Raw genomic sequence first — 10,977 nt, forward strand, 5'->3', positions numbered from 1 at the left:
ACTTACTGGAGAAGGAGAGAGGTAGCGCTCTTCCAAAGAGACTGACAAGCCGAGATAGACTGAGTGACCTACATCCTGCAACACGCCTGGAGCCGTAGAGCACTTCTCTGTCTGCTCAGCACAGCGCTCTCGCAAAAATATTGAAAAACAAAACAAAGACAAGAAGGTTAGAATTGCTCAGTGAAGATTGTCACATTCTCCACTCCAGGAACTCTTTTTTTTCTCTACAAGGCAGCTTTGACCCACTTTTCTGTGAGAAAGCTGAAGAGACTTGCCTAGAGAAAGGCTGAACATACATTGGATAAATGAGGGGAATTAACGCAGAGTTCCACCGTTTCTTGATCTTCTTGGCCAGTTTAGACACTTGAACTATAAGCTCATTCATTCAGTGAGAAATAGCTGAATCCCACTGTTTCTTATCACCCCATTCCTTGAGTTTCCTTTCCAGTGGTTGTAGCAATATTCCAAACTGTCCTCCACTGAGCAACAATGGAATGCCTGAATTCACAACTCCAATCAGCAAGCTCAGAAAATAACCTGGACAGCCTAGAGACATACTCTAACTACGAAGAGTCTCTCCCATCACCTCAAGGAACCCCCTCTCGCCAGGGGCGTCTCGTCAAGCCCAGCATGAGTTGCAGACGCAAGCGTGAGTTCATCTCCGATGAAAAGAAGGATGCATTCTATTGGGAGAAGCGCCGTAAGAACAACGAGGCGGCCAAACGCTCCAGGGAGAAGCGACGACTGAACGACATGGTGTTGGAAAACCGCGTCATGGTGCTGAATGACGAGAACTGCCGCCTGAAGACGGAGCTGCTGCAGCTGAAGCTGCGCTTTGGCCTTATCACCACTGCCTCCTACATGGAGAAGAGCCAGCAGCTCACTAGTGGAGGCAACAATGGAGGCAATGGGAGATCCTCCACATCCAATTACTACTCCAGCGGCTACTCCAGCAGCTCCCAGGTGATGATGAACTCTGACTCCTCGGAGACTGAGCAGTCAGGCAGCGGGGGGGGGCATAGTCAACTGGTGACGTCCTCCCCCCATGGGTCCCTTTCAGACATGTCAGATGGGTCCTCCCGGGACAGCCCAGAGCCTGCGGTCTACGGGATCAAGCAGGAGGAAAGCAGCCTGGAGATGGACATTGGAAGCAGCATGTTCAACGTCCACCATAGCCTGTCCTCCACACATCACCAGGAGGAGATGGAGTCGGTCTACCACAGCCAACAGCACCACTCCTACCACCACCAGGAGAGCATCACAAGCCAGACCAGTCAGGTCCCTACACCCACCCAACAGAGGAGTGTCATACTCTATCGCTCCAGTAGTGCCTCCTACCCTGGGGAGAGCCAAAGGCAGCAGGACATAGATCAACAGACAGCCCAACAGCAGAGTGCTCAGGCCAGCCAGGCTCGAGAGAGCCACACGGACAGCTCAGAGAGACTGGCAGAGGTGACCAAGCAGATGGAGAGGAAGACACTAGACTCCCCTCCGTACCACTACTCAGACTGCCACAGCGAGGCAGGAGAGAGGCAGGTGTACAGAGCTCTGCAACAGGAGCAAAAGATCCAGACGGGCCTCGCTCCAGACATCCTCCAAAAACAGGAAGCTGTCACGTCCCACCTGTACCACAACCAGGCTAGTCACTGCTATCTTAGCGCCCAGGACGAGGAGCCCCCCATACTGACCTATGAGGGCGGGGCCAGGAGTGAGGGGTACTACCAAGAACACTCAACCTCAGGCAAAGACACCTCCTCTAGTGACAATGACCCCCGCAGCTCTGACAAGGAGGCCTCCACGGACGACGAGTCCCCGTCCTCCTCCTTCTCTGACGCCGGGAGTTACCTCCAGCACTTGTCTGTCTCACACCAGCCAGGGTCCCCTCTGCCCTCCCCGCAGGGCTCCTCCCAATGCCAAAGCGGGGACACCCAGGCAGAGGTTAAGGGCACTGCCCTGCCTCACAAACTGCGTCTCAAACACAGAGCCATGAGCTCCCAGCAGGACTCTCCGACCACCACTCCTCCTTCCTCTATCCTGCCCCTGCCCCAGCACCCTTACCTGGCCCTCACGCAACAGCAGAGCGGCAAAGAGAGGGAGAGTGAGAGCCAGCCCCCCACAGGGTTCTATAAGCAGCCGTCCTCAGCTGAGTCTAGGAAGGAGAGTGGGAAAAAGGAGTCGTCAAGCGGACGCCGTAACAACAAACGAGACTAAGTGCCTATAGAACACTTGAGGGCAACACAAATTTGTTGAGGTTTCTTACATTGTGAGGTGTCTCTGATGCTGCCTTAGATCAAAATACGCTCTTTCCCTTTCCCCTCCTCAATCTCAATCCACTATCATTCCTTTACCCCCATCTACACCTCCCTCGCCTTCATGTCCTGGGACTAAAAAGCTGGACTGAAGCCCAAAACAGGGCTGGACTTCTGGGGGAACAGTATTCTATGTGTATATATTGTATATACACTTTTCAGTTCTTGCATCTTCTCCATAATTACAGAAGGACTTTTGTTTATAAATGAGAGGAGGGATGAAACTCTTTCATATCGTTTTTCGTCAAACCACAGTTGGTCATTTCAAATGAGAATATAAGTTGACCATTATTGGAACTATATTGTCAGCTTTCAGTGCCCCTCCTAAGGTGCACATCTGGCGTTAGACAAACATAGCAGCAACATTCTGGGAACATTCCCTTGACCAAAGATGCAACACAATGAGAAGTTCCATCCCTCTTCCCTAACCCTACCTCTACCAATCCATATTTCCCTTCCCATCTCCATGATCTCACACAGCCCATCCATTATCTTTCTTGTTCAAGCACTTGGTTTGTATATTACTGTAAATTTACCAATAATTTATAAATATATATTTTTGAAGAAAACAAACAAATGTCACAACAATGCGACAAACTGTTGAGGCAAGAAAGGACTTGGACGTTATCATCCTGTTTTTGTCAGAATTACTGTACAGTCACATTGTGTCTACTGTTGCAAACTCCACTTAAGTTAAAAAGCCTTTAATGTAATCACTTTAACTCTGTTTACAGAAACATGGCCAATAGCTTTTGAAATGCAGCTTACCTGTTATTGCAGTAGATGTTAAAGATCTTAGACAGCATTCAATCAAAGTCAATCTGAGACAGAACTAGGCTGCTGGCCTAAAGTTGAGCATCATCAATAGTCTAGACTTCCACTGTTCCCATGTCTTAGCCCAATGTATTTATTCCTATGCCCACATCTGCAGAAAACCCAATAGGAGCACAGACTAAAATATGAATGTGTATAAACTTTAACATATAAAAGCTCAAGTTAAAACCGTAAAGTGGGGAAATATAGGGGAGAGAGTTATTTTAAGTATAGTAATATAATCTAAATGATATGTGTGATATTTGAACTCTGAGTGAGGCCACCTAGTCTCCTCTGCAAATCGACACACTACACAATGCACTGAGCTCAGAACCTCATGCTTCTGACCTGACGTCGATCCACTGCCCTAGAGACACAGAGTTAAACCCAGATACTAGGTAATTGGATCTCTGAAACAGAGGCTAATTTACTATATTACACAAATAGCACATGACATTAGAAAAACCTGGTTAAGAATATTCAGAGCTATTGCAATTAAGTTTTGTAAAAACTAAGGACAATCTCTACTTTGTTAATGAAATAGGGATTTCCCCTTTTTCTAATGTGCCTCTGTAGTGTAATACATGGGGCATCCACCCCCAGCCTTTATTTTCCTCGTATTGGGTGACAATGAGAAGCCTGCACCGTACCACACAGTTTTATAAAGTATATGTACCATGTTTAGCTTTTTTGCCACTTGTGTATAAATGTAAAGCTTTCCCTCTCTCAGACAACACTGTAATGTTATTGTCATTGTTTTATTTTCTGATAAGTGTTGTTCTGTTATTATCTTCGTGTGTCTTTCTCCTATTGACCGGAATGATGTATTTGCGCCATACCACCATCCTCCCCTTTTTCAATGTGTTTTAAATCAGTGATGCTTGTGTTTTTGCTGATGGTTTTATGAAAAAGATTCAAAAAAGACAAAGATGCAGATGAGACTAGTGTGGTGTTTAGCAGTAGGTGGTGTCTAGGTCGCCACCACCCCTTCTTTTTGACATGGCTGTGTATGTAAAGACACTAATATTCATCATGGAAGATGGATGCATTTCAAGATTGAAAACAATAAAAAGGATGTTGAATTTCTCAACATATCGTAAAAATATTGTCAGATTTCTCTTTTCTTTACTCTTGTCTATGGGGGTTACACACATGATGGGTCTGTTTGAAAATCAGCTGTGCATATGCCAGACGGATAAAGACCAAAACCTCCCTGTAGTTATCACTTGATATTGAATACAAACTGGTTCATAGGTTAGTTATAACACTGCAAAGAATAATAATAACCATATGCTAGCTAGCGTAATAAACAAACTATAATTTATACCAGAGCAGCTGCTGACAACCAACATTCTTCTATGGTCATTTAAATCACTGCCTACTAATTTAACACAGCCACAAAGCAGAGCCGCAAGGTACAATGATTAGACAGACACAATCTAAATCAAGGCAAGACACAAATGATGGCCTAACCTAGGTGTTTGTAACCACAGGCATGTTTAACAGAGACTCTTGAGTCCTCATCTCTTTTAGCAGGTGTGGGGACACCCTGTTTCCAGTCGTCACAAATAGCTTGGTTACAGTCACTCCCTGGGCTCCTTACTTTCCTGACACACAGGATTCTTTTGAAATGAGAGGAGCATTGGAGTGACACACTGGCACACATTTTCTAGACAGACCGCCTGTCCGACCTCCCTGATGTAACAGCAGTGGCCTACTTCCTGTCGCTAACTCTATAAGCCCACAGACCTACGCACGCAGGGCAGAGATGTACCCGTACGACCACACTAAACACACAAACGCCCTCAGATGTACGCGCACGCACATACACCTACAGATTATGACCCCCCCCCCCCAACAGAACGGAGGACCTCTCTTATGCCCCAGTCCACTTTATAAAGGCCTCATTCAACCTGACACAAACCACTTTACCGAGAGGGAAAACTGGACAAGCGTCCTCTCCTTCTCTAAGCCCAGTCCTAACATACCTCACAGCCTAATCTCATAGGCTCTCACTGAACAGGCATGTCCATGGCGCTTTGACCTACAAAGTAAGTGCAGAAATAGTCTGTCCCTGCTGCCAACTCTCCAGGCCCATGTTCAGTGTCACAACAGACCTGTCATGAGAAGAATACATGGGGCTGTAAATCAAGGCAGAGCCCAGTGGGGCAGCGTCTTTTCCTCATCCTATCTTCTCTGCCACCCTCCCAAAACACACAACAACGAGGTTATGTTCATAACAACACAAAGACAAAGGGAGGGAGTGACCTGGACTAAGCCTGCAAACAAAGCAGCTCTTTGAGGGCTGACACCTCAATGCCCTTCACAAACGCACACAAAATATTTTTGCCTTTCGTTCAGCCCATGCTTGGTCTGGGTGGTGCGACTGATGTCACCCTGCAATAGTGTCAACGTGACATTCCTTGACAACTGCAGCACTCGTCTACTGGATTCTGCTGTGTTTCCCCTTTTCCTGATTTGATTGGAGCACGGGGTCGCGTCCATAAACAGGTTAGGAGAAAAGTAGGTCAACGTGAGAGAGTGGAACAAGAGAAGGAGGAAGGCATGGGGAAAGGAGAGGAAAGGAGGGAGGGAGGAGAGAGAGGTGGGGGCTGGAGGACTGGATGTGCATGTCACAAAATGATTCCTGCAGAATAGACCTCCTGGAAAACAGAGCACAAACAAGGCTCTCCAGTTACCTGGCTGTCCCTCCCAGCCTGGGGAAGAGGGTCAGTGGAGCAGCCAGCGTGGGATGGGGCCGCAGGATTACACAGGCCTGTCTCACGTCCAGTGTGACACGCTGCAACCTTTTCACACATTTCTGGGGCAGGTTGCAGACACCTCTGGGTTTCACAGCAGGGGCAAATCAAAGTCAGATATTAATGTTATAGAGTGGAATTCCCCCAGCTTCTACAGCACGCAACCCCTGAACCACACACTGTGGTTGTGAAAGACTACGATACTTACAGTACATATGGACCTACTTGTTTGATGAAAGACATGTATTTAATGGTTAAATATATACATTTTTTATGTGAGGAAAATACAGGTATTGAATTTTAGTCCAAACCACTACTTAACCCCTGCTCAGCTGTGGTAAGTGACAACTACAACCCGGATTCAAAACCACCCACTGACATCAGGTCCTACCATGCACACACACAGCACAAAAATGGCATGCATAGTCAAGCCTCTCCGCTGTTGACAGGACCACATTTTTCCACAAAGTATGACCTAAAGGGGCAATTCCTTGCGGTTCATTATTTGAAAAAAACTCTAGCATGGCTGTTATCATACACATTGCTGACAGTGATGGAATCAACATAACTATTAAATAAACATATGAGTATAGAAATCTCTGTTTTGAAAACAGTACTCAAAAAGGTTACATGGCTCATGCTTTAATATCCTGGTATTGTTTGCCTCTATGCATCAAATCAAAAGAGCATTGGAATTGAATGGAAAGACAAAACATTCCTAGCAATAGACATACATTTAACTGTGCAAAAAACGTGAGTAGGTGGAAGGCAGGGGGGAGGGAATGAGGGGCTGTGTGTCCCATTAAACTCTGTTACATAATGGTTACGCAACATAACAGCCCTCAAACTGGTCCAGAGCGGCTCAGTGAATAGACGTGGGGAGTGGCCCATCTCAAGGTCTACTTCTAACCCCTCCCTCCCTGCGTTCAGACGAACTCCTCTCCAGTCACAACCCAACCTCCAATCACACGCTTCACTTACATAGGTGTGTCTATTGACGTGATATAAAGAGGAGTGTCGTAATGTAAGTAAGATAAACGATGTGGTTTATACACTGAGTATACAAAGCATTAAGATCTGTTCTTTCCAAGACGTAGGCTGACCAGGTGAATCCAGGTGAAAGCATTGGGGTCAACATGGGCCAGCATCCCTGTGGAACGCTTTCGACACCTTGTAGAGTCCATGCCCCACGAATTGAGGCTGTTCTGGGGGCAAAAGTATTTCAATGAAATGTTGGGGTGTTCATTTATTTAATTTCACTTTAGTCGACTGCCAGAGTCCTGGAATTGAATGGTAGGCAGGTGAGGGCTGGAGATTTTACAAAGGAATAAGAGCTCACACTTTCATCATTTCTCACTAAGGACTTACGTGCTCCCAAATCTGTAGCCTTAGGCACCATGGTGCTGGGAGTCTTCTAGTGCCAGCACCCACTCTGTGAGACAGAACACACAGCAGAGCTGGACTGAATCAGGGTATCAACTGCAGAGACAGTCTTGCTCTTATGTAACCATATAATGTAGCTCTTATTAGAAAGTAGGTCAGAATATATAACAGATAGAGGGGAACATGTGGAAGACTGAGGCCTACATGGGGAATCAGGGGATATGTGAGAGAGAGAGAGAGAAAGAGAGAGAGCAATGGGGAAAGGAGGGACAGTAATGGAGCAGAGCATAAGTCTGAGTAATAAAGAATTGGCTGTGTTTCTTCCCCCTGAGTTTCCTTCCTGTTGGACCAGAGGAGAGCTTCATGAGCTCAGAGGCCATGCGTCACCTAACAGGTGGTGGTGCCCCACCCAAAAAACCTTCCCTCTCAGCCAGGTGATCTCTGCTGTTTGGGTTACCCACAGCAGGGGGACAATGGAGAGATTGTGGGCCTCATGACAGGGCTTCTCTCCTCCATGGCCTCATTTTATACTGGGAAGGAATTCCCCTACAGAGGAGATGTGCTTATCACTGCAAACAGACACTTTCAATGTGATGAAATCACTGATTAAAATGATAGCTAGCTCTGTAACACTTGGCTACATAAACTAGTACAGCATTGTCAATATGACGCAACTTGTAATGCACAACAAAAACAAATGTGATTGTAATGGCTTTCGTCCTCTTCATCTGAGGAGGAGTATGAAATATCGGACCAATGTGCAGCGTGGTAAGTGTCCATAATAGATTTTTAATAAATCAAAATGAACACAGAACAAAAATAACAAAACACGAACAAACAACCGAAACAGTCCCGTATGGTGCAAACACTGAAACAGGAAACAACCACCCACAAAACACAATAGAAAACAGGCTACCTAAATATGGCTCCCAATCAGAGACAACGACTGACACCTGCCTCTGATTGAGAACCATACTAGGCCAAACACATAGAAATATAACAACAGAACAAGATATAGAAAAACAACATAGAATGCCCACCCCAACTCACGCCCTGACCAACTAAAATAAAGACATAAAAAAGGAACTAAGGTCCGAACGTGACAGTACCCCCCCCCCCAAAGGTGCGGACTCCAGCCACAAAACTTGAACCTATAGAGGAGGGTCTGGGTGGGCATTTCACCGCGGTGGCGGCTCTGGTGAAGGACGTGGACCCCACTCCACCATAGTCTTGGCCCACTTATGTGGCGCCTTTGGAGCGGCGACCCTCGCCGCCGACCTCGGACTGGGGACCCTTTCACCGGGCCCCGAATAGACGGGAGACTCCGGCAGCGCCGGACAGGCGGGAGACTCCGGCAACGCCGGAGTGAAGGGCGGCTCCGGCAGCGCCGGAGTGACGGGCAGCTCCTGACTGACGGGCGGCTCAGGCAGCTCCTGACTGACGGGAGATTCTGGCTGCTCCGGACAGGAGGGAGACTCTGGCTGCTCCGGACATGAGGGAGACTCTGGCTGCTCCGGACAGGAGGGAGACTCTGGAGGCTCCGGACTAGAGGGCGACGCTGGAGGCTCCGGACTAGAGGGCGACGCTGGAGGCTCCGGACTAGAGGGCAACGCTGGAGGCTCCGGACTAGAGGGCAACGTTGGAGGCTCCGGACTAGAGGGCGACGCTGGAGGCTCCGGACTAGAGGGCGTCGTTGGAGGCTCCGGACTGAAGGGCGACGCTGGAGGCTCCGGACTAGAGGGCATCGCTGGAGGCTCCGGACTAGAAGGCGTTGCTGGAGGCTCCGGACTGATGTCCTTCGTTGGAGGCCTCATGCCATGGATCCTCACCGGAGGTTTCGTGCCATGGATCCTCACTGGAGGCTTCGTGCCATGGATCCTCACCGGAGGCTTCGTGCCATAGATCCTCACAGGAGGCTTCGTGCCATGGATCCTCACAGGAGGCTTCGTGCCATGGATCATCACTGGAGGCTTCGTGCCATGGATCATCACTGGAGGCTTCGTGCCATGGATCATCACTGGAGGCTTCGTGCCATGGATCATCACTGGAGGCTTCGTGCCATGGATCATCACTGGAGGCTTCGTGCCATGGATTATCACTGGAGGCTTCGTGCCATGGATCATCACTGGAGGCTTCGTGCCATGGATCATCACTGGAGGCTTCGTGCCATGGATTATCACTGGTTGCTTCTTGCCATGGATTATAACTGGAGGCTTTTTGCCATGGATTATCACTGGAGGCTTTGTGCCATGGATTATCACTGGAGGCTTCTTGCCATTGATTATCACTGGATTGGAGAGACACACAGAAGGCCTGGCTCTGGGAGAAGGCACAGGACTCACCAGGCTGGGGAGACATGCAGGAGGGTTAGTGCTTAGCACAGACACAGAACTCACCAGGCTGGGGAGACATGCAGGAGGCCTTGTCCTTGGCCGAGGCACCGGATGCACTGGACCGTGGAGGCGCACTGGCGGTCTCGAGCGCAGAGCTAGCACCACTCGTCCTGGCTGGATCCCCCCTGTAGCCCGGCAAGTGCGGGGAGTTGGAACAGCCCGCACTGGGCTGTGCTGGCGAACTGGAGACACCGTGCGTAGGGCTGGTGCAGTATACCCGGGCCAAGGAGACGCACTGGAGACCAGATGCGCTGAGCCGGCATCATCCCTCCTGGCTTGATGCCCACTCTAGCCCAGCCGATTCGAGGAGCTGTGATGTAGCGCACCGGGCTATGCGTGCGCACTGGGGACTGACACCTGCCTCTGATTGGGGACTGACACCTGCCTCTGATTGAGAACCATACTAGGCCAAACACATAGAAATATAACAACAGAACAAAACATAGAAAAACAACATAGAATGCCCACCCCAACTCACGCCCTGAACAACTAAAATAAAGACATAAAAAAGGAACTAAGGTCAGAACGTGACAGGGATGTTGAAAACCTTCAAAAGTTATCTTGAAAAGCACTAATAGATACAATTAGTACATTAGTAGACATTTCCGAGACAATATTAAAACTGTCACTATCACGTCCTAGTCTAAAGTGTGATCATTTGCAACTGACAAAAACAAAAGCAGCCAAGCAGCACTATAAAAGTAGTCAAAGTCATAAACAGGACTCTGACAATCTCATTCAAACATATACTTTATGGTCATCATAATAGTTTATGATACACATTAAAATGTCAGGGATAACCAGTAATGTAGAATGGTTTATTATGCATCCAAATACAACAACAACTGGCAATCAACCAGATATGAAGTTTGTCACTGAGATCAGGGCACACGCCAGACCTAGTTTCGGTGGGGCCTTGGCAATCCTCCAAAAATGTGTGTAATATGCCTGTGAACAGGCAATTTATGAATGGATTACTGATCTGGTGTAGAAAACATTACGGGAGTATTAAAAAACCTGCTACTGTTTGTTGAGTAACACAGGGCTCTGTGTTTCAGTGTGAAGTGTTACAAAGTGTTTGTTTTCCATTCATATGGCTCAGTTTGGGAGCCCAGAACAAAGTTCCTCAGCCTGGTCATGGTTGTGTGCATGTGCATGTGTGCAGCGTATGTGTACATTTGTGCATAGGCGTCATGCCCATAGGGGGCACAGGGCACGTGCCCCATTAAGATTTGTCACATTTTGCTTTTTTCTCTCTGTAATACTAGGCTACTAGCCACTTAGCAATATTAGGAGGTTGGCTTTAGCTAGCCCAGATAG

General features: G+C 47.9%; 1 protein-coding gene across 1 annotated transcript; it reads left to right on the forward strand.

Annotated features, from left to right (window-relative positions):
- The first annotated feature begins 350 nt into the window (after positions 1-350).
- Positions 351-4,227, forward strand: LOC139564886 (nuclear factor interleukin-3-regulated protein-like). Its single transcript, XM_071384744.1, has one exon. It carries the CDS (start codon positions 490-492, stop codon positions 2,209-2,211), a length of 1,722 nt encoding a protein of 573 aa, XP_071240845.1. The 5' UTR covers positions 351-489; the 3' UTR covers positions 2,212-4,227.
- Positions 4,228-10,977: the final 6,750 nt, after the last annotated feature.

This window comes from Salvelinus alpinus, chromosome 36, assembly GCF_045679555.1.
Source record: "Salvelinus alpinus chromosome 36, SLU_Salpinus.1, whole genome shotgun sequence".
Classification (NCBI taxonomy): domain Eukaryota; kingdom Metazoa; phylum Chordata; class Actinopteri; order Salmoniformes; family Salmonidae; genus Salvelinus; species Salvelinus alpinus.